General features: G+C 41.7%; 2 protein-coding genes across 5 annotated transcripts in view; both read left to right on the plus strand.

Annotated features, from left to right (window-relative positions):
• lss (lanosterol synthase (2,3-oxidosqualene-lanosterol cyclase)) overlaps nucleotides 1-3,282 on the plus strand; it is a 116,945-nt gene extending 113,663 nt beyond the window's left edge. For 3 of the 4 annotated variants that reach the window (XM_048534489.2, XM_048534487.2, XM_048534490.2), the window contains 2 exons: nucleotides 899-977; nucleotides 2,360-3,282. In XM_048534489.2, coding sequence (XP_048390446.1) covers nucleotides 899-977; nucleotides 2,360-2,497 — 217 coding nt within the window. In that variant the 3' untranslated portion in view covers nucleotides 2,498-3,282. The remainder of the gene's footprint in view (nucleotides 1-898; nucleotides 978-2,359) is intronic. The other variant, XM_048534488.2, reaches the window with a different exon arrangement.
• Nucleotides 3,283-3,407: 125 nt separating this feature from the next.
• LOC125454114 (speriolin-like protein) overlaps nucleotides 3,408-24,433 on the plus strand; it is a 34,453-nt gene continuing 13,427 nt past the window's right edge. Inside the window, exon 1 of the mRNA XM_048534491.2 lies at nucleotides 3,408-4,010. The gene's annotated coding sequence lies outside the window, so the exon portion shown is untranslated. The remainder of the gene's footprint in view (nucleotides 4,011-24,433) is intronic.

The raw sequence follows: 24,433 nt of genomic DNA on the forward strand, positions 1-24,433 counted from the left end.
CCAACCCTCCAAAGAGCATCTCACCCAGACTCATCCCTCTACTTTATGTCTGTAACCCTACATCCTGAACACTGAATAATTTATCGTGGCCAATCCACCTAACTTGTACATCTTTGGACTGTGGGAGAAAACCCAAACAACTTCTGGAAACCCACCAAGGGTAAAATCAAACGAAGGTCCCTGACGCTGTGTGGCACCTGTGCTCGCCACTGAGCCTCCATGCGGCAATTCCTCCCCCACCTGTCCTTTAACATTATCGCATTGATTTTTGAGGAAGTGAAATCCCATAATATCATTACTAGTTCAAGTAATGGCACAGCTGTGAATTTGATTTCTCAGTCAGAAGTTAATGCATTTAGAATTGTTCTAATCTTCAGCCAGTAATTAATTTAGTCACCTTGAGCTCTCTGTGTAGTTAACAGCTTGTGATAGCAAAAGATTTGGAAGTATTTGCTGTATGGTAGGGATGCTGATGAATGGGATTATTTTCCGTTTGCCTCATGCTCTTCAGTCTGAGTAGAGGGTGATTTATCACTACTTGAAACCAAATTTCAAAGCATTCTTGTTGACTTCAGCTGACCACATATTAAAAGTTAATAGCTTAACGGATAATGCGATCGTTATTCTTACTTGCGTCATTGTTCTCTTTGCCTTCAATAACTTAAAATAATTACTACATGCGCCATGCATCTCTTCACAGCTGTGCTTTTTATAGCACATTGCCAAAACTCTTGATGTAAGAATTGAAGTATTGATGTCTTTGAAAAGCAGCTTTTCTGTTAATCTGTTGAGTGCAAGATGCATCTTTTTAGCTGAGCTGAGTGACAATTTTGCTTTGCCTTTGTTTTACACTCCCTTCTCTGTATTTCCCCTCCTTTTTGATTCTGCGTTCTGTAAGATACCCTGGCACCCGGGCAATCGAGCGAGGGATTGAACTCCTGATGACAAAGCAGCTGCCAAATGGGGATTGGCCTCAGGCGAGTGACTACTTTTCTGGAGCAGTTTACTTAACGTTTTGCCTTACATTCAGGCGATCTCCTGCTGTGTCACTTACAGAATACTGACCTATATTTAAACATGTAAAAAAGAAAAATTTTGATAGACAATGGTTTGATGTGTCATATAGTCATAGAGTTACACACCATGGAAACGGGCCCTTCGATCCAACCAATCCATACTGAACATTATCCCAAACTAAACTAGTCCCACTTGCCTGCTCCTGGCCCATATGCCTCTAAATGTTTCCTATTCACATATCTACCCAAATGTCTTTAAAATGTTGTAATTGTGCCCGCGTCCACCACTTGCTCAGGAATTTCATTCCACATGTGAACCACCCCCTGTGTAAAAACAAAATTGCTTCATGTCTTTTTTAGGTCTCTCTCCTTTCACCTTAAAAATATGTCCCCTAGTTTTGAAATCCCCCATCCTAGGGAAAAGACAACTGCCGTTAACTCTATCTATACCTCTCATTATTTTATAAACTTCTATCAGGTTGCCCGTCAACCTCCTACGCTCCAGTGAAAAAAGTCCTAGCTCATTCAGTCTTTCTTTGTAAGTCAGACCTTCCATACCCAGCATCATCCTGGTAAATCTCTTCTGAACCCTCTCCAGCTTGATAATATCATCTCTATAATGAGCGACCAGAACTGGAGACAGTAGTGTAGAAAGAGGCCTCATTAATGTGAGCTATTAATGTGCATGCCATTGAGCCTTACCAACAATGACTACAACAAATTGTTTCTCTATTAGTTGCATGAGTTTCAAGTTGCTTGACTGTCTGTTCCATTTTATCTACTAGAATATTAAGAACCATTCTTTCCAAACTCCCATTGTTCACCCAGACTTTTATCATTCAATAGTTCTGTTCAATCTGTTGCAATCAATTGTTGCCTCAAAGTCAGCCTTTTTAAAATTAAAATTTAAAACCGTGTTTCATGACTCGCCCTCCTCTCCCTCCAATCTAACATTGAGTTCTACAGTATATTGCTCACTGTCATTGAGCTGCTCCCATGCTGTTAAAATAAAAATGAATTCAAACTCATTGCTTATAAATAAAGCTAAAATGACCTGTCCTCTGGTTACTTTAAGAACATGTTATTCCAGAAAATTGTCTGTAAAAAGTACGCTCAAGCCATTTGCTACTTTTGAAACTTCAGCTGTTCTGTTTCTCCAGGTCTCTATTAATTAAGATTTCTCCTTATAAGTTGTTATTGTTGCAAGATTCTCTGGAACCTGATTATGTACGCCATTAATTAATTGCTGTTGAATAGATGTCAATGACATTATTTTCATGTTTTAATTTCTTTCCCTGTCCTGGACCTTGACATTTTACTGTCCTGTTTTGATTTTCCTACAGGAGAACATTGCTGGTGTATTCAACAAAACCTGTGCAATTAGTTATACCTCCTACAGAAATATCTTCCCCATATGGACACTGGGACGATTCATCAGCCTTTACCCGAATAGCGCCCAAGCTATCAAGCTCAAACTGTGACAGTAGAAGGTGGTAAATGTGTTCATAAACTTCCAACAGCCCACCTTTACTAGTAGAACACTAGAAACAGTAAGATAGGTGACAGTTTAACTTTTAACAATGTGGGAAACGGTCTGCTGCATACATATTCCTCAGTTGGGTTCTGGATCATTGTGTGTGTACGTGACAAATCCAGCTGTGTAAAACTATAACAAGTTTTAGCAACAAGACGTAGCCACTGACCCCAAGAAGAGATCCCTGACTGATCAGTTCTGTCTGCCTTTCCACTTTATCTCCTTGTTTCTACAGAATCATATGCAATAGTCTCTTGTGATGATATATATTATTCATGTAAACTTACTTGTTTTGACAGGAGGAAAGTTCAATTAATGCCCACCTAATTCTACAGCAAATCATCCACATCCTTGACTCTCTACAACACTCAAGCGCTATTCCTGTTGTGACACGTGGGCTGGAAAAGGGAACTCTCCATGTAAATGGTCAATATATGCTACTTTATACTGAAATCTATAGTCAATCATGAATGTGCAAGAATACAACTGTGGAAGTGGGGATCTGAGCACACTCTGTGTCCACATTTGAAATGGCATAATGCTTTGCTATCTGTCTTGTAATTTACTTCCTTGACTTCTAAGCTCTTTTAAATGGAACTAAGATTATGTTTTCTCTTTTAAAGGAAATCTTAATCAGTGCAGTAATGTGCTTGCTTAAGCTTGTCCATTCAGGCATGAATGGACTCATTCATGTAGAGAAATCTGTACTTAATAAAAACCAAAAGAACTGTGGATGCTGTAAATCAGAGACAACAACAGCAATTGCCGGAAAAGCTCAACAGTTCTGGCCAATATCTGTGGAGAGAAATCAGAATTAATGTTTTGGATCAAGTGACCTTCCTCAGAACTGATGGTAGCTAGGAAAATATTGGTTTATATGCAGAAGTAGGGTGGGGGTGGTCCAGAAGTAAACGATAGGTAGGGATAGAGCCCACAGAGAGAGAACAACAGTTGGACAGACAAAGGAGTGGTTAAAGATTTAGCTAGGAGGGTGAATAACTACTAATGGAGACTGTTAATGGCTGACTGGGTGTTGTGTAATACTTGCTGTCTACCAGTTTCCTCAAGTGACACTTCATTATTATGTACAGATGGGTTTAAAATTGCAGCCCTCTGGCAGTGCATCTATTTCAGGCATTTCAACCTGAGAAACTTTCGTACTTACTGAAGATGTACAATGGCATGAACTTTGCTATACCTCTGCGTTCACCCTCAGCTACTGTTTACATTGATGAACCACAGCAGTCGCCTCTTGTCCCTGTCTGAGCTTCTGCTTCACTCTCTTTTGCAAGAAGGTGCTTCCTAACTCTGAAATAATTCATGAAATGCAAGGTGATGTATTTTGGAAGATCTAATGCAGGAGGAAAGTATTCAGTAGATGGCAGAACCTTACTAGCATCAACATCCGAAGAGATCTTGGTATACAGACCACAGTTCCCTGAAAGTGACAACACAAGAAGGTAGGATGGTCAAGACAGCATATTGCATGTCTCCCTTCATCGGTTGGGGCATAGAATAGCGGCACGGTGGCTCAGTGGTTAGCACTGCAGCCTCACAGCACCAGGGACCCAGGTTCGATTCCAGCCTCGGGTGACTATCTGTGTGGAGTTTGCACATTCTCCCTGTGTCTGTGTGGGTTTCCTCCGGGTGCTCCGGTTTCCTCCCACAGGCCAAAAATGTGCAGTCTAGGTGGATCGGCCATGCTAAATTGTCCGTAGTGTTCAGGGGTGCGTGGATTATAGGGGGATGGGTCTGGGTGGGATGCTTCAAGGGGTGGTGTGGACCTGTTGGGCCGAAGGGCCTGTTCCCACACTGTAGGGAATCTAATCTAAAAAATATATAAAAATTGGCAAGTCATGTTGCAACCATATAGAACTTTAGTTAGGCCACTTTTGGAATATTGTGTGCATTTCTGGTCACCACACTAGGTGAAGGATTTGGAGGCTTTGGAGATGGTGTTAGAAACAGTTTACCAGAATGTCACCTGGTTTGGAGGATATTAACTATGAGGAGATTGGACAAACTTTGTTTGTTTTCACTTGAACTTCAAAGGGTGATGGGGCAGAAACTGATAGAAGTTTACAAAATTATGGAAAGAATGTATGGTTGGAGTTTGGGTAGAAAAGGCAATTAATAAGGGACGTAGATATATTGGAAAAGTGGGAAAGAATCAGAGAATCCCTACAGTGTGGAAGCAGAACATTCAGCCCTTCGAGTCCACACCAACCCTCCAAAGAGCATCCCACCCTGACCACCTTCCCCTCCGACCTTGAAATCTGCTATCCCTACTTGATCTGGCATATTGGTGACTCCAATCCCACAGACTCATTGTTGGTTCTCGACTAATTCAGAACTAGTCAGCTCAGGGGAAGTTAGGAATAGGCAATAAATGCCAATCTTGACAGCCATACCCAGATCTCATACAAGAGTTTAGCCAGTACATCACAAACACAGTAGAGTCGGCATAATGGCACAGTTGTTAGCACTGATGCCTCACAGTGCTGGGGACCTCGGCTCAATTCCAGCGCTGGGTGACTGCCTGAATGGAGTTTGCACATTCTCCCTATGTCTATTTGGGTTTCCGCTAGATGCTCTGGATCTTCCAGTTAGGTGGCGTGACCATGATAAATTGTCCAATAGTGTCCACGGTTGTGCAGGCTAGGTGAATTAGCCATGGTAAATGCAGAGATATGGGAATAAGGCAGGCTTCGAACAATTTGTCCCACTTGCCTGGTGATACCATTGTAAGAATCTTCCTCATCACCAGGAACTTCAGCACTGTAAGTCCACAGCTAATTGTCAAACATATTCACTATTCAACATTTTCCAAATGACTTTTAGACAATGTTCCAATCAAGATCGTTACACAACCTACAGCCCATTAATACAATGTTGCAAGTGAGGATGCTGGCATATTTCCACCTGAGTGAATGCTTGTTCATCTTCTAAAATTCAATCATTTCAAATTTTTCAGAGATTGTCCTTGAGAGGTTTATTTACACACACCTCCAAGGGATGAACAACACCTCAAAATCTCCAGGAGTAATGACCACATCACTGTCAGGTGCTGTCACATCATGAACAAGCTGGCATTTGAACACGTCTCAGCCATACAAGTCTTTTTTGTGTTGACCTTCTTGCCTCAAATTCCACACTTGATCCTATCCTTGCAAGTCACCCGATAATACTTTGAATCAAAACCTTGCTGGCGTGTAATTCAGCCATATGTGAATCTTTGATAGGAGCACTAAAACTAGACAATGGCCCCTCCTGCGCAGTAACATTCCGTGAATGTCATCCAGACATTTTCATGGAATGTGCGATGACACTTCCTCAAAAATTCCCCTTTGAGAGTATTTGAATTGAATCGGCTTTACGTTTTATGCCATTGCCAAACGAGTTGCAACCACTGGACCACAGCTTCTCATGGCCAGTCTTCTCAGGGACGGTTTATTTCACTGGTTTTGGCTATGGTCCCGTTTGTTGACATTTTGCTGACATCGAGAAAAGGCTGTTCCCAAAGTGATCTCCACTTGAGGTTTGAATCTGGTTATTAAAATGTTCATGCCTGCCTTCGTTAGCCTCCTGAGCTCAGGATTTTCCAGCTGCGAAGTAGGAAGGCAATGCTGCACTTTGGACAGCAGGTTATGACATCCTCAAACCTCCATAAAAAGCCTGATCAATGTTTGCATGGACCTGACTTTTCTCTTTATAGCTGCTTTTATGCGATATGTGTAAGGACAGCAAACAAAGCTTCACGGAATGTTACTGCGCAGGAGGGGCCATTGTCTAGTTTTAGTGCTCCTATCAAAGATTCACATATGGCTGAATTACACGCCAGCAAGGTTTTGATTCAAAGTATTATCGGGTGACTTGAAAGAAGCAGGCACCTTGGTAAATAATGTGACTAAATGTTGGAAGGGTATATCAGCTTTTGTTTTATTCATTTGTGAGATGTGGGTGTCGCTAGCTTGTCAGTATTTCCTGCCTTCCCTAGTTTCCCTTGAGAAGGTGGTGGTGAGCTACCTTCAAGAACCGTTGCAGTCCTCCTGCTGTGAGTTGACCCACAAAGCTATTAGGGAGGGAATTCCAGGATTTTGACCCAATGACAGTGAAGGGATGGCGATATATTTCCAAGCCAGGATGGTGAGTGACTTGGAGGAGAACTTGAAGGTGGTGGTGTTCCCATATGTCTGAAGCCTTTGTCCTTCTAGATAGAAGTGGTCGTGGGTTTGGAAAGTGCTGTCTGAGGATCTTTGGGGAATCTCTGCAGTGCATCTTGTAGATCGTACACACTGCTGCTACTGAGCACCAGTGGTGAAGGGAATGAATGTTTGCAGAAGTAGTGCCAATCAAGCGAGCTGCTTTATCCTGAATGGTGTCAAGCTTCTTGAGTGTTGTTGGGACTGCCCTCATCCAGGCAAATGGCGAATATTTCATCACACTTCTGGCTTGTGCCTTGCAGATGGTGGACAAGCTTTGAGGAGTCATGAGGTGAGTCACTTGCCACAGTATTCCTAGCTTCTGGCCTCCTCTTGTAGCTACTGTGTTAATGTGAGACCAGTTGAGTTCCTGGTCAATGATAACACCCATGAAGGATGTTGATAATGGGGGATTCAGCGATGGAAACACCGTTGAATGTCAAGGAATGGTGGTTAGATTGTCTCTTGTTGGTGATGATCATAGTGTGGCACGAACATCACTTGCCATTTATCAGCCCAAGCCTGGATGTTGTCCAGATCTTGTTGCATTTGAACATGGACTGCATCAGTATCTGAGGAGTCACGAATGGTGCTGAACATTGTGCAATCATCAGCGAACATCCCCACTTCTGACCTTACGTTGGAGGGGAGGTCATTGATGAAGCAGCTGAAGGTGGTTGGGCCAAGGATACTACCTTGAGGAACTCCTGGAGAGATGCCCTGGAATTGAGATGATTGACCTCCAGCAACCACAACCATCGTCCTATGTGTCAGGTATGACTCCAACCACTAGACAGTTTGCTCCTGAGACCCATTGTTTCCAGTTTTGTTAGAGCTCCTTGCTCCCACACTCGGTCGAAGGCAACCTTGATGTCAAGGGCTGTCACTCTAATGTCACCTCTGGAATTCAGCTCTTTTGTACATGTTTTAACCAAGGCTGTAATGTGGTCAGGAGCCCTGACAGAACCCAAACTGGGTGTCTCTGAGCAGGTGCTACTTGATAGCACAGTTGATGACACCTTCCATCACTTTACTGATGTTGAAGTGCAGACAGATGAACTGGTAATTGCCTGTGTTAGATTTGTCCTGTTTTTTTGAGTACAGTATATACTTGGGCAATTCTCCTTATTGCTAGTTAGATACCAATGTTGTACTGTACTGGAACAGCTTGGCTATGGGAGGGGAAGTTCTGGAGCACAAGTCTTCAGCAATATTGCCGGAATGTTGTCAAGTCCTGTAGCATTTATTATCCAGTGCCTGCATCGTTTCTTGACATCACATGGAGTGAATCGAATTGGCTGAAGACTGGTATCTGTAATACTGGGAACACTGGAGAAGGCCGAGATGGATCGTCCATTTGGCACTCCTAGCTGAAGATTGCTGCAAAAGTGTCAGCCTTATCTTTGCCCTCTTGCGCTGGGCTCTTCCATCATTGAGCTTGGGGATATTTGTGGAGCCGCTTCCTCCAATGAGTTGTTTAATTGCCCACCAGCATTCATGACAGGGTGTGTCAGGACTGCAGAGCTTAGATCTGATCCATTTGGTTGTGGGATTGCTTAGCTCTGTCTATCACTTGCTTTTGCTGTTTGGTGTGCAAGTATTCCTGTTTGGTGGCTTCACCAGGTTGATACCAGCTGGACTCCTTTGTGATCTTAACTGAATGTTTCTTGTGATCACTAAGATTCTGTACACCAGATGACTGTGGAGGCTGAGGCTTTGAGTATGTTTAAGGTAGAGATTGATTTCTGATTCCCGGCAGCGTATAGGATTTTGGAGATGGAGTGTGTAAAAGACATTGAGGTGTTTGGTCAGCCATGCTCATATTGAATTGCAGGATATTATGCACAGAATTAAATCGTTAATTTTCATAAAGCTGGGAAATTTACAGAATAATTAAATCTTTCTTTGATTCAACTAAACTCTTCGACTATGACGATAAATGTGCCATGTTATCATGGACTTTTTCTGATTCTGATCCATCTTGAGAAGAGGGAATTGGTGAAGCCACCTTCTAGCCCAGATGTAACTGGCCAGTTGCCAACCACACCCTCTGTAGTCTTCCAGGGAAAAGGTGGTGCCATTCCTCAGTATTCACGCATCGTCTAATCAATAAAATGGCCTTCTTGTGTACTAGACTTGATTTAATTGATTTAATGAGTATGGCCTGAGGCCACTGTCCCTAAATGATATAATTTTAAAATGGACATTGAGTTGTGATATTCTGCAAATTGTCTGACTTGGTATTGTGCGATGTCTTCAGCACTAACAGCTTGTGCTTTTGCAATCTGGCTTTTTTGAAATCTAGCTGGAGGAACAACATCTCATCTTTAGACTAGGCACTTTACAACATTCTGGACTTAATATTGAGTTCAGCACCTTCAGATTGTGAACCCACTCCCATTTCTTCCCTTTTAGCTTGATTTGTTGCGTTCTATGTCACCCTGTCCTCTCTCCCTGCCAGCCACGCCAGTGGGAATGTCTGTTCTTTCCAATTTGCAGTTTGACACACCATTGTCCTGCTATTCTCTCATTCCGATCACTTCATCTGTGCTATCAATATTGTTTCACCACAAGGGCTCCATCCCTCTCCACCCACTACTGCATAAATGTTGCCCCATCCACACTTCCCATCAGCTCTGATGAAAAGTTATTTAAATTCAAAATGGTAGCCTGCTCTCTCTCCATTTTTTGCAACCTGACCCAGTGTGATTTTGAGCATTTTTTTATTTTCAGTTAAACATAAGACATGTCCAAATCCTTCCCTTGCAGTGAATGAATAATGAGAAACCACAGGTCAGCCATATTGTAATTATATTGTCGTCTTGTTGGGTACTTCTTACTCACGCTAGACAACATAAGTAAGCTCATGTTAACTGAAACACTATCTTGAATGTACAAAATACACTGCAGCCAAGCTCTCATGATTCTGGATAATTTGTACACACTTGATTTCTGAATAAGTTAACTAACGTTGTTGACTTGAGTTGTAAATCATAAATCAGACTTGTGCCACCGTTTATGTTAGAAATTGATAATTTCTCAATACCAGCATCAAAGGCTTCTGAGAGGTTAATGGGACAGTTAGGAAAGAAAACAGGATTCCTGCCTTTATCAGTGATAATGGGAACTGCAGATGCTGGAGAATCCAAGATAACAAAGTGTGGAGCTGGATGTACACAGCAGGCCAAACAGCATCTCAGGGCGCAAAAGCTGACATTTCAGGCCTAGACCCTTCATCAGAGGCCTGAAACGTGCCTCAACTGATAAAGGCAGGAAAACAAAGATTATAAGAGCAGGGAGGCTTTGTTGGAGCTGTACAGGACTTTAATTAGGTGACAGCTAGAGCACTGTGCAGTTCTGGTCACCACACAATAGGAAGGATTTAATTGTAATCGAGGGGATGCAGAGGAGTTTCACCAGGAAGTTGTCTGGGATGGAGCATTTCAGTTATGAAGAGTGACTGGATGAAGTCAGGTTGTTTTCATTAGAGCAGAGAAGGTTGGGGACAAGGCACCTGATAAAGGTGTATAAGATTATGAGGATGAGAATGGAAAGCAGCTGTTCCCCTTAATTAAGATGTCAAGAGCAAGGGAGCATACCTCTTAAAGTGAGAGGAGGTTTAGACGGAATTTAAGGAAAATCTTTCTCTGAGTGATGGGTGGGGGGGTCTGGAATACTTTGCCTGGGAGAGTAGTTGAGGTGGGAAACCTCACAACCTTTTAAAAGAAGTGCTTGGGACGAGCACATTCAAGGCAATAGGCATAGGGCAAGGAAGTGGGATAGTGTGTTTTTTTTTTGGCGGTATAGACTCAATGAGCTGAAGGGGCTCTTCTGCACTGTATAAAGGTTGGTGAAACAAAATTCCTTTTGGTGTTTGCCCTTCCAGGTCTCCCAGTATATACATTAGTGCTAGTTTCCATGCCATCACTCTTGTATCACTCAAAACTTTCATGTCAAATCCATTTCGCCCATTAGCTAAGGTCTGCAAAATTATTGTGCATTCCACCTCTTATTTGACTCTTTGGTGACTATGAAGTAAAGTAAGAAGCCACAACTCAATCACCACTGATTTTAGCTGTTTTATTATTGCCTAATTCCTGATCAGACAGGCAGTGTACCTTTTAAGATGATTATGCAACATCACGAGATGCGATATTCCAGTAGAAAGATGCCAACTTTTCCTACAGTCATTCTCTGTGTAATGGAGTCAGTGTTCTGCATTGTCAGTTATATATACGTAATGCACAATAGCATCATTAAGCACATAAACCCATATTGTATGCCTGTAACAATATTGCCGTATAATTGAGTATTATCATTCTCAATCTTCTAATCTTTGTATGTGTGTTGCACATTGTATATTTTATTTTCCCCCTTCAATTTGATGCAATCCTTGACTTCCCTGGTTAGCCATGTGAATCCCCTTCCTAGAAACATTCGTACTCGCTGGGATATATCTTCTCTACGAGCCATGACCTATTTTCTTAAATATCTGCCATTGTACATCAACCTTCTTTGTTGTTAAAAATCCTTTCCCAGTCCACTTTGGCCAGTTCTATCCTTATTCCTGTGTAACTACCCTTATTTAAACAGCACAGTTGTTTCAAATCCAAGTTCCTTACTCAAACTAAATTCCAAACTCTACCATAATTTAGTCATTGTTTCCTGAGGGGATCTTTTACTCAGATCACTAATTCAACCTGCCTTAGTACATATTACGAAGTCCAAAGTAGCCTGATCCTTGGTTGGATCCACAACATACTATTGTAGCAAATTGTCCTGAATTATTGATTAGATTAGATTCCCTACAGTGTAGAAACAGGCTCTTCGGCCCAACAAGTCCACATTGCTCTGTCAACCTAACTATCCAATCTACATGAAGGTTAAAATCATCGATGGTTAATTTACTGCTTTCGTTACCTCCTGATTGATTCTCTGACTCAATATATAGCTACTGTTAGGGGCCCTATAGACCGCTGTCGTCTTTCCTTTTTTTTCGTATCTCTACCCTTATGCATTCTATATCTTTCCAAGATCGTTTTATGCTACTATACTTAATCCAGTATACCAACAAATACTACCCCGCCACCTTTCCTTCCAGCTGACCTTTTGAAAAGCCACTTATCCCCGAAAATATTTAGTTTCCTGCTTTGACCTCCATGTCTCTGCAATGGCTATAAGGTTGTACTTATTAACCTGTATTTGTGCTGTTAATTCATTTATTTCATTCCAAAAACTATGTACTTCTAAGAATCGCTAATTTGCCTTTTTACCACATTTTCCTCTTTGACACAATTTGCTGCTTATTATTATGTTCATAATACTCTGACCCTTCCTGACTCCTCTGTGGAGGTCAGTACCTAAATAGGAGTCCTGCAAGGCTCCTGTATTATTTTGCTTTGTAACTCGATGTATTTTCAATCTGGTACCCTTTCAAATAACTTAGTGATTAGCTTAAAACACTCCCTGTTACATCTACTCTGATTCTATGGGAAAACTGGAATTGAGAAAACAGAAATAACAAGGTAATTTTCCAAATACATACAGACATATGAAATTGTTGCTGGAATAAGCCATTCAACCCCTCAAGCCTGCTTAGCATTCAATAAAATCATTACTAATCAGTTTGTGTTCTGAATTCCACGTTCCTCTCTACTCACAAAAACCCTTGATTCTACTGCTTAACAAGAACCTATCTGCCACCACCTCAAAAATATTTAATGCCTGCACTTCCACCAATGACTCCACTTCAACGGCCTTGAGGATGAGAATCTCGAAGAGACTTTACCACTGACAGTTAAAGCTGTGAAATAGATCATTGTGAAAATAATAGGTCAAATAATTGAGAATGGTTTTGAGCAAGAAAGGGTAGCAACACTCCTTAACAAGAAAAACACTCTCCTCAACTCTAACCTAAAAGGGAAATCATTAATTTTAAAGTAGCACCAGGGGCCTGGGTTTGATACCATCCTCGGTCGACTGTCTGTGAGGAGTTTGCACGCTCTCCCTGTGTCCGCATTGCCCTCCTTCAGGTCCTACGGTTCCTTCCCACAGTCCAGAGATGTGCAGGTGAGGTGGATTGTGCATGGAAAATGAAGGATTACAGGGGGTCTGGGGTGAGATGCTCTTCAGAGGATTGGTGTGGACCCAATGGACCATATGGCCTGCTCCTGTAGGGTTTCTGTAGAATTGGACTAAACCATAAAAAGAAACATTTTTTACATGTCCACCTTGTCAAGACCATTCAGAATCTAATAAATTTGAATCAAATCATCTTCCACTATTCTAAATTCCAGTTGAAACAACAAGCTGTCCAAGCCTGCTCAAACGACAGCACATACTTTTCCAGAAATCAGTCTAGTAAACCATCCTTTGAACCACCCCAATGTATTTACACCCTTAAATAAGGTAATCAAACCTATGCACAGTATTTAAGATGTAGGTATGTGCTGTCTGGAGTTTAGAAGAATGAGGGATGACCCCATTGATTCTTGCAGAATTCTTCCAGACCCTGTTAGGGTGTTAGAAGTTTTCTCCTGGCTGGTGAGTCTAAATGAAGAGGACACTGTCTCTGAATATGGGGGCACCCATTTAGGAACTTCTTCACTCAGAATGGTGAATCTATGAAATTATCTACCCCAGTGTCCTTCGTCAATGACCAAGTTCAAGACAAGCAATTGATTTTGAGTTAATAATGACAGTAAGGAATCTGAAGATAGCATAGGAATATGATGCAGTTTGAAGGGACAGAATAGCCCACTTCTTGCACCTATGTTGCTGAGTAGTGCGGTTAAATTAAACTCCTATCCTTGGTAGAATTGGAGTGGGGTTAACAACTACTGTATATGTTTGTTTATGCTTTCAAGTATGTAAGCATAACTGGCAAAGGCAATATTTATTCATTACCCCTAAATCCCACGACCATATCAGTGGGCAGTTAAGAGTGAACCAGGTCTGGAGTCACATGTAGGCCAGATGAGGAAAGGACAGATTTCCTTCCGTAGTTAGAAATACCTCTTCCAACCACACCTTACATCTTATCTCCAGTAAGTCCTGCTTCAACACATTTGTAAATCCTGACTGTGCCATCAGCCAAGAGTGGAATCGAACACCCAAGACAAGTTTCAAACGCAGGTATAAATGCTTAGGCTATTGGAAGTGGCCATTTCGGGTGTGAAACAACGTGTGAGTAGTTTGAACATAGAACATTACAGCACAGTACAGGCCCTTCGGCCCTCGTTGTGCCGACCTGTCATACCAACCTCAAGCCCATCTAACCTACACTATTCCATGTACATCCATATGCTTATCCAATGACGAGTTAAATGTACCTAAAGTTGGCGAATCTACTACCGTTGCAGGCAAAGTGTTCCATTCCCTTACTACTCTCTGAGTAAAGAAACTACCTCTGACATCTGTCCTATATCTTTCACCCCTCAATTTAAAGCTCTGCCCCCTCGTGCTTGCCGTCACCATCCTAGGAAAAAGGCTCTCCCTACCCACCCTATCTAACCCTCTGATTATTTTATATGTTTCAATTAAGTCACCTCTCAACCTTCTTCTCTCTAATGAAAACAGCCTCAAGTCCCTCAGCCTTTCCTCGTAAGACCTTCCGTCCATACAAGGCAACATCCTAGTAAATCTCCTCTGCACCCTTTCCAAAGCTTCCACATCCTTCTTATGCGGTGACCAGTACTGTACACAATACTCCAAGTGCAGCCGCACCAGAGTTTTGTACAGCTTCACCATAACCTCTTGGTTCTGGAACTGCTGCTCATTCTCCCCAAATTTTTCTTTACTCTTTCTGAATTCCCTATCCACTCCCCACATGTCAGTTGTGATGTTTAAGACACAGCATTTCTGTAGAAAGTGCTGAAATGGACAAACATGACTGGGATGTACTGGTCTGTTCCCATACCCTGACCTGACTCCCATGACCAATGCAAGGATACCTTGGATATGACCACTTAACATGTGCGGCCACATGGGGAGTCGTTTTGCTTCTGCAGCATTAGGAAGTCAGGACATTGGCCACACACCAAGACCAAGTGAGGTATTTATGGTGCCTATGTGTGAGAAGCAATTCTGGGTGAATATTTTGTCTTGTGAAATGACTGGTAATGATTAAAGTGACAGGAGAGATTGAGATTTATAGCTTATTTATGCTGAACAGAATTGCAAAGTACACAAACTATGATGTTACCACGATACCTCCCTATGTCGCTGGTAAGACACCAGATGGGAATACTGTGCTCAGTTCTGTGCACCACTCTATATGCTGACAAGGTTTTGAGAAGAGGGAGGGATTACAATGATACTAAGATGAGGAAAATGTTGAGATATTGGGGATGCTGTGACTGTTCTACTTGGACTAAAATCTAATTGTAAATTGAGTCAAGTGTTTGACACAATGAAAGGTTATGATGGTCAATCAGGAAAAGTGTTTCCACTGCCAGGAGGGTCAGTGACCAGAATAAATCTAAGATAATTGGTGAGAGCGAGAGATATTGGGTGGCACGTTGGCTCAATCATCAGCACTTCTGCCTCACAGCGTCAGGGAGCTGGGTTCAAGTCCACCCTCAAGCAACTGTCGGTGTGGAGTTTGCATATTTTCCTCATTCTGCATCGATTTCTTCTGGGTGCTTCAGTTTCCTCCCACAGTCCAAAGATGTGCTAGTTAGATGGATTAGCCATGGGAAATGCAGGGTTATAGGGATACGGTAGACAGATGGGTCAGTGTGGACTCAATGGGTCAAATGGCCAACATCTACACTATAGAAATTCTAATTCCTACATTCTAATGAATATTAGTGTCCCAGATGTCGCTTTACCATATCAATAACAGATTCATGGTCACCAACACTGAGACTAGCTTCATATTCCAGATTTAATTATTCCTCAACTGCTGTGGTGGGTTTTGAACTTGTGGTCCCAGAGAATTAGCCTAGGCCTCTGTCATTTAACCTCATTACCACTATGCCACCATCTCCACCTTATTTTTGAGCCAAATACACTTTTCAACAACACCTCCTGTACTTTATGTTACATGTATGGAACAGGAATAGGCCATTTAACCTGATCTATCGTTGAATAAGATCACAGTTGATCTGACTGGGACCTCAAATCTGTATTCCTGCCTATCCCTGATATTCCTTCATGCCACGCCTCTGCCCATTGAAGAAGAATCATTTTAACTGTGCTTTAGAAATACTCCAGGTTTCTGCTTCCACCCACCTTTTCAGAAAGATAGTTCAAAGACTCATAGTCTGGGAGAAAATATTTATTTCATCTGTTTTACATGAGTAACACTTGATTGTTAATCACACTTCTTTTGAAAATTGTAGATTCAACTGGCAGAGAGAAGGTGGAAACTTATGAGTACGGGAGGAGAAACTGGTTTGTCAGTGGGGTCAATTCATTTCTAATTTTTACTAGTCTACATTTTGGAGTAAATAACATAGCAAACTGATGTCTTTTTTAAATTGCTGTGCATATGTAAAGAATGTTTTTTTTATTTTTCTGTTTTGTTTTATATTGTGGATTGAAATGTTTTAAAAATTGTTTTGAAACCAGGGATAACATGTAAGTAATTTGATCTCACTGAGAATACCTTTGCATGGCTGTGGGTTGCAACAGTGTTTGCAGATGAACTATCAACAAGTTACAGATTTGTTTGTGCATTCATGATCAGTTACTAATGGCAAAGATCTTCTGCCTGCCAACAGTTGTGTGATTGTTTCTCAAGCAGCTGAACATCTTCAGGCTGTGAATAAGATACAGAGAAGGATGAGATTGTCAAAGATGAGATTTCTAAATTCCTGGAAGTGCAGAGTCAGATTAGAACAAGTCAGCATGGATTTAGTAAGGGGAGGTTGTGCCTGACAAACCTGTTAGAATTCTTTGAAGAGGTAACAAGTATGTGAGACCAGGGAAACCCAGTAGATGTTATCCATCTAGACTTCCAAAAGGCCTTTGATACGGTGCATCACGGGAGGCTGCTGAGCAAGGTGAGTGCCCATGGTGTTCGAGGTGAGCTACTGGCTTGGATTGAGGATTGGCTGTCTGACAGAAGGCAGAGAGTTGAGATAAAAGGCTCTTTTTTGGAATGGCAACCAGTGACGAGTGGTGTCCCGCAGAGTTCAGTGTTGGGGCCGCAGCTGCACTTCCAGGAATTTAGAAATTTCATCCTTGACAATGGATTCTAGAATTTTACCAACTACTGAGGTTAGGCTAATCAGCCTATAATTTTCCATCTTTTGCCTTGATCCTTTCTTAAACAAGGGGATTACAACAGCAATTTTCCAATCATCTGGGACTTTCCCTGACTCCAGTGACTTTTGAAAGATCACGACCAAAGCCTCCGCTATTTCCTCAGCCACCTCCCTCAGAACTCTAGGATGATCTGGATGAAGGGACTGGGGGCATTCTGGCAAAGTTTGCCGATGATACAAAGATAGGCGGACAGGCAGGTAGTACTGAAGAGGTGGGGAAGCTGCAGAAAGATTTAGACAGTTTAGGAGAGTGGTCCAGGAAATGGCTGATGAAATTCAATGTGAGTAAATGTAGGTTTTGCACTTTGGAGAAAAGAATACAGGCATGGGCTATTTTCTAAACGGTGAGAAAATTCGCAAAGCAGAAGTACAAAGGGATCTGGGAATGTTGGTCCAGGATTCTCTAAAGGTTAACTTGCAAGTAGATTCCGTAATTAAGAAAGCGAATGTAATGTTGTCGTTTATCTCAAGAGGGTTGGAATATAAAAGCAGCAATGTGCTTCTGAAGCTTTATAAAGCTCTAGTTAGGCCCCATTTAGAATACTGTGTCCAATTTTGGGCCCCACACCTCAGGAAGGACATACTAGCCCTGGAGCGTGTCCAGCAGAGATTCACATGGATGATCCCTGGAATCATGGGTTTAACGTATGATGAACGGCTAAGGATCGTGGGATTGTACTCATTAGACTTTAGAAGGTTGAGGAGAGATCTAATAGAAACTTACAAGATAATGTATGGTTTAGAAGGGGTGGACGCTAGGAAGTTGTTTCCGTTAGGCGGGGAGACTAGGACCCGTGGGCACAGCCTTAAAATTAGAGGGGGTAAATTTAAAACTGAAATGAGACGACATTTCTTCAGCCAGAGAGTGGGCTTGTGGAATTCATTGCCACGGAGTGCAGTGGAGGCCGGGACGTTGGATGCCTACAAGGCAGAGATTGACAAATTCTTGATCTCAGAAGGAATCAAGGGTTACGGGGAGAGTCCAGGGAAGTGGAGTTGAAATGCCCATCAGCCATGATTTAAATGGCGGAGTGGACTTGATGGGCCGAATGGCCTTACTTCCACTCCGATGTCTTATGGCCTTATGGAAAGTGTCCATCTGTCTGCCTGATGGCAATTGGAATTCAATGAAGAAACCTGAGATAATGAATTTGAGTGAGATTGTGAACTTGAGGGTGGCTAACAAGGGATTCAGATTATGAATGGCGGACACTGGAAAGTACTGAAGATCAGAGGGACCTTGATATATGCATCTACATATTCCTTAAGGTATCAGGACAGATGGATAACTTAGCTAAGAAAGCATTTGGGATACTTTCCTTTATTTGCTGAGGTGCAGAATACAAGAACAGGGATGTTTTGCAGGAATTGTACAGATGTTAGTGAGAATACAGTTGGCATACTATATCATTATAGGAAGGATGTGATAGCACTTGAAAGGATGAAGAGGAGGTTCACCAGGATACTGCCCGAGAGTCTGAGCTATGAGGAAAGAACAGATAAGCTGGGGTTGTTTTCCTCAGAACAGTGAGGGTTGAGATGGGGACCTGTTAGGGGTGCTTAGATTCAGGGGTATAATAGAACAGATAGGAAGTTTTTTTTCCCCCACTTGTGGGGGATTGGGGTCAATAATCAGGAGTTCAGGTGAGTTGTAGAAGATTGAGGAGAGTTGAGAATTTTTTTTCACTGGAGTGGTAGGAGTCTGGAACTCTCTGCCAGAAAGAGTGACAGAGATGGAAGCTCTAGTAACATTTAAGTAGTACTTAGCTAATCACTTGCAACGCAATATCTTCAAATTACGGGCCAAAAGCTGGAAAATGGAATTAGTGTAAGCAGACTTTAATGACTGGCATGGACACAATAGGCTGAATGGCCATTCATGTCCTCTAAAAGTCCTTTAGACTAAAGTTGACAGCAACTAAACGTTACTTAGTTGATAAATCGTACACTAAGCTACAGAATAGACATTCCCCAATACCTACTTATCACAACCTAAGACACCACAACCCATTTAGAAGTTAAACTACACTCTTAGCAAAAATATAGTCAGTATTTAATGTATCAAGCTCTTCATGATGTTAACAGGATCTTCGCTCCCTGCCTTACAATGTGAACCTTCCCGAGTCCTTTTTGAAACCGAGTCCCAACACCCAATCTCTTGAGTGTAAATGAATGGGCTTTAAGTAGCAAGCCAGCCTCCAAAAGCTCCTGGGTTTTAAATGTACAGAAAGCTCTTCCTTCAAACATTGGATTGTCCCTGAGAACTGGTGAGTAGCTAATGTTTTTCCTCTGTTCAAGAAGGGAAATAGGGATGATGAAGCAAATTATAGACCATTGAGTCTCTCCTCAGTGGTTGGGAAGCTGTTGGAGTGAAATCTTAGGGATAGGATTTTGAAAAGCTTGGCCTAATTAGGGAAAATCAGCAGGGCTTTGTGTAGGGTGGATCATGTCTTACTAACTTGATTTTTTTTGAGGAGGTGATCAGGTTAGAACAGTGGATGTTGCTGACTTGGATTTTGGTAAGTTCCCTCATGGTAGGCTCATTGAGAAGATGGAAAAGTGCGGGATCCACAGTGACATGGCAATTTGGATTCAGAATTGGCTTGCCTCAGGAGTCAGAGGATAATGGTGGAAGGGCATTTTTCTGGGTGGAGGACTGTCTGTACTGGGACCTCTACTCTTGTGATTTAAATGATTCAGATCAAAATGTAAAATGATGGGTTAGTAAGTTTGCAGATGACACAAAGATCAGTGGAGTTGTGGTTAGTGTAGAATATTGTCAAAAGATACAACGGGATATAGATCAATGGCAGAGAAATGGCAGATGGAGCTTAATCCAGGCAACTGTGAGGTGTTGCACCTTGGGAGATCAAATGTTAAAGGAAAGTGTTTACTTTGTATAGTTAACAGTCATGCCATTAACTATACACTTTAACAGCATTGATGAACAGAGGGATCTTGGAGCCCTAGTCCATAGCTCACTGAGTGTGTCCACAAAAGTAGATAGGGTGGCAAAGAAGGCATATGGCATGCTTGTCTTTATAGAACAGGCATTGAGTACAAGAGTTAAGAAGTAATGTTGTAGCTTTATAAAAGTTAGGTTAGGCCGCACTTAAAGTATTGCATTCAGTTCTGGTCACCATCCTTCAGCAAGGATGTGAAGGCTATGGAGAACATGCAGAAGAGGTTTACTAAACTGCTGTCTGGATTAGAGGGTATGAGCTTTCAGGAGAGGCTGGACAAACTAGGGTTGTTCTCTCTGGAGTGGCGAGGTTGAAGGGAAACCTGATAGAAGTTTATAAATTATGAAAGGCATTGACAGGGTTGACAGTCAAAATCTTTTTCCCCAGAGTTGAATGAATACTGGAGGGCATGCATTTAAGATGAGAGGAGGAAAGTTCAAAGGGGATGCGCGGGACAAGTTTACTACACAGAGTGGCAGGTGTCTGGAACGCACTGCCAGGGGTGGTGGTGGAGGTAGATACACTAAGACACTTTTAGGTAAGCACATGAGTAAGCAAGGAATGAGGGACATGAACCATGGGCAGGCAGAAGGGATGACTTTCACTTGGCATCAACATCATGGGCCAAAGGGTTTGTTCAAGTGCTGTTCTGTTATGTTTTATGTTCTGCACCAGCATTCTACTTGCTAATTAATCCTAAAATAGTTCTTTATTTCTGCTGGGGCTCCTTCGTCCCTAAATCCCTGTGAATGACTGCTACTGTGTCTGGGTGTTAAGGCCTTCACCAAACTTCCAAAACATTTTCATGTGAACCACTGTACACACGGCAACCAGGTCACACAGTAATGCCTAAGGCAGATTCTGCAGGAAGTCACATTACCCTCTCCAAATTATCCTGTCTTACCTCAAAGAATACAGTTTAAAAGATAACCATCTGATAAAGTCCAAAGTTCATAACAGCAGCATTAATTGTCAGAGGAGGAGGTGAAAGGTGAACTCCCTGTGCATAACAAAACCAGAGTGTACAAGTTGAGAACTTTAGACATGCTGTTGGACCCTTTAAGCTGCATGCATTCCCTCCTCAGGAATCCCTGAAAAAAATTACTAATGGATCTATCCCCTGATGAGGACCAACAGTGGCATGGATAATTAGAGACAGACAAGTTCCTCCAACATCAGATTTAGCCAGGAAAGGAGAAGTCTTTTTTTGTCGCTCCTGAGCTCCCTACCTCCCTACCTAATTTCAGTCACTCCAAATCTAGTAGTGCCATGACATGAGAGTTGGTTCACAAAGTACAGACGATATCAAAGTATCTTGCATTTTGTCTGGAAGATCTTCACAAAGATGGCTTTGATAATTGGTAAGCATTTTGCCAGCACAGTTACTGTAATTGAAAGGTGTGTTAGCAGGCACCACTCTCCTGGGTCACAGTCCCCTTTGTGACATCAAAGCATGGGAACAGGTCATAATGTATCTGCCCAGGATCCTGAGTCATTCTGCTATGAATCTCAGCTTGGTGCCTGAGCTGCTCATGTTTGAGCATAGTTCAGAGTGGCAATCATGTGCGATGATTCAGACAAGATTCGGCGAGATAATTTGAAGCTGACAGCAGAGAACAAAGCATTAAAACGGCAGATTACCTTGCTCAAAGAAAATGAGGAGCTACGTAACATGCTCTCCTCCAACTGTGCACCATTGCTCGGACAGAAATCAAACTGTTATTCAAATTTTAGTCATTCCAACACAGCTACAGCAACACGAGGTAACTCGATATTCACTCTCTCTTTGTGGGCCAATAACAATTTAGTATTAATGTGGTGCCATTAATGTTGCTCCCAAGCTGCTTCACGGAAGTGTTATTAAACAGGCATCAAATATATCAAATCTGGACTACATTTATCCCCTGAATGATAGACACAATGACAAAATAGTGACTATTTTAATATGAAGAGGTACATAGCAATAAATTTATTCTGGTTTAATTTTGTTTTTCTTTGCCAATGGCTTTGTGAATTTACTTTCCTTACATTCAATCAGCCAAGGACTTCTGCGTTAATCCAGAAAAGTTCTGACTGCAGAGATAAATCAACCTCAATGGTTTTGTTAATACTTAACAAATTACAAGCGAGTACTGTGTTCATGCAGTTCCTCACAGTATATCAATGGAGGTGGTAAATCTCTAACCAATCTCAGCTCAGATTACTAAAGAATGACTGAAAGAACATATTCCTGGATGTACCATATCATTTGAGTTGATATGTACGCATCAGCTCTGAGATGGTGGTCTTCTCCTGAGCTCTTATAGATACAAGCAGAGATTGTAGATTGCAATATACCACATACCCACCATTCCGTTGGTCCGTTCATTCCATGTCAGTAGCTGAGATCGTTTTGCGTGGCTTGAAATATCAAAACTTAACACAATGATAACTGCTGAATTATCAACACCTTGACTCCAAAATAATTATAGTTCTTTCCACATTAATTTTTGTTTTTATTTTGATTATCCCAAATAATCTTTCCCCAATCGTTTGATACATTTTGCATTTCAATAAGGTGACAGCCTTCTGCTAGCCTAGAATTACCCTGTGAAATTATCCTGATTCAAAGATTATATTAAATTAATTGTTTTTAGTAAATTAGATTCTATCACACAAAAGATGTTTGTACAAGTTCAAGATGCTTATACATACATTTTGTCCCATAACACCATACCCTGACCTACACTTGTTTGGTTAGGGTTCCCCAAAATCAATTGTCTCCAGTACTATACAAACACCATTGTGCCTATCCAGTTAATTACTGATAACTATATATTGTCAGTAGGAAAACTTGTATGGCCTTCAGAAAAACATGAGAGCAACTTAAGCCTGCACCTCTATTCTAGATGATGGCTGATCATCTACCTCAAGGCCATATTCCCTTACTATTCCCTTATCCTTTGATATAATACTAGAAACCTATCTATATCTCTCTCAAGCTTACTCAATGACTGAGTCTCTACAGACTGTGGAGTAGAAAATTCCAAAAATTCACCACCCTCTGAATGAAGAAATTTTTCTTCATCTCAGTTGTAAAAGGCTTGGAGGTTGTGTCCCTTAGTTCTAAAATCACCTAGCTAAGTTCCTTCTACTTCACTTAGAATCTCACTTTAAACTCTTCACCACCCATTTATATGGATATGGGCACATGGTCTTTATACCAAATAGAGCAGGACTTTGTAGAATTGTGCCTACAGTTTATAACAATTTTGTTGCACACTCACTCCTGGTATTGACCAAGCTTACAAAGTCGAAGAAACATTGGCACGCTCCATAGTGCTTCACCACCTCTCTCTAACAAACCCACATCAACTCCCAGTTATTCCAATAATTTGGTGGCATTCATTGCTCACTAGCAGCAGCCAGGAGCCTGCTGGCTGCAGTGGATAGAGGCACTAAGGAGCCATTGAAGCATCTCCTGCCCCTGGTATCATGCAGTACCATATGCACGTGAGTGTCCTCATAAATCCAAACCAATCCAAACCGAATTGGCCAATCAAAACCCAAGTCACTGATACATCGCTTTGACCAATCTAACATCCAACTATATTGGGCCTCACTCTAATTGTTCCCTCATCTGTGCCCTTGTCAATCAATGTATAACACATTTGCTGGAAGGACAGTGAAAATTGAACATAGTACTCATAGAATCTGACATAACATCAGGAAAACTTGTGTAACAGTACCCCTCAGCTTCATAAATGACAACAGTTCCTTCCTTACTTCTTAGTATTAATTGAACATTGGAAGTCTTGAACTTGCTGTCATTCAAATCTTTTAATTAGTTTAATTAATTGATTTCCGTTGTATGGCTACACTGTGTTTCAACGTTATGTATTTATGTTGTGTACTGTATATCTATTATTACTATCCTTTTGGAGTCAATAACTTTCATTTCTCATACATCTGATGTCACAGCTAGAAATTCTGATTGACAATTCCTCCCTCTTCCCAGGAACCTGGAATTTTGCTTTCTTTTCTACTTCAGCTTGAAATCACAATCAGACAGATAACAGCTGACAATCTTGAATTTATTTCACACATCCCCTCTAAACTATAATAACTTGTATTTAATTATTGCATTTAATTATTTCTCTGTCCAACTGATTTAAATGCAGGCATTCCATTTCAAACATGATAAATGCTCATGTAACACCTTCATAGAGCAGTTCTCATCTATGGAGTGCTGCGTCCAGTTCTGGGCGCCCTATTGTAGGAAGGATGTAGATGCTTTGGGGGGGGTTCGGGGGGGGTTTGCCGGGGTGCTGCCTGGACTGGAGGGCTTATCTTATGAAGAGAGGTTGACTGAGCTCGGTCTCTTTTCATTGGAGAAAGGGAGGAGGAGAGGGGACCTGGTTGAGGTATACGGGATAGTGAGAGGCGTGGATAGAGTTGATAGCCAGAG

This window comes from Stegostoma tigrinum, chromosome 7, assembly GCF_030684315.1.
Source record: "Stegostoma tigrinum isolate sSteTig4 chromosome 7, sSteTig4.hap1, whole genome shotgun sequence".
In the NCBI taxonomy this organism is placed as follows: Eukaryota; Metazoa; Chordata; class Chondrichthyes; order Orectolobiformes; family Stegostomatidae; genus Stegostoma; species Stegostoma tigrinum.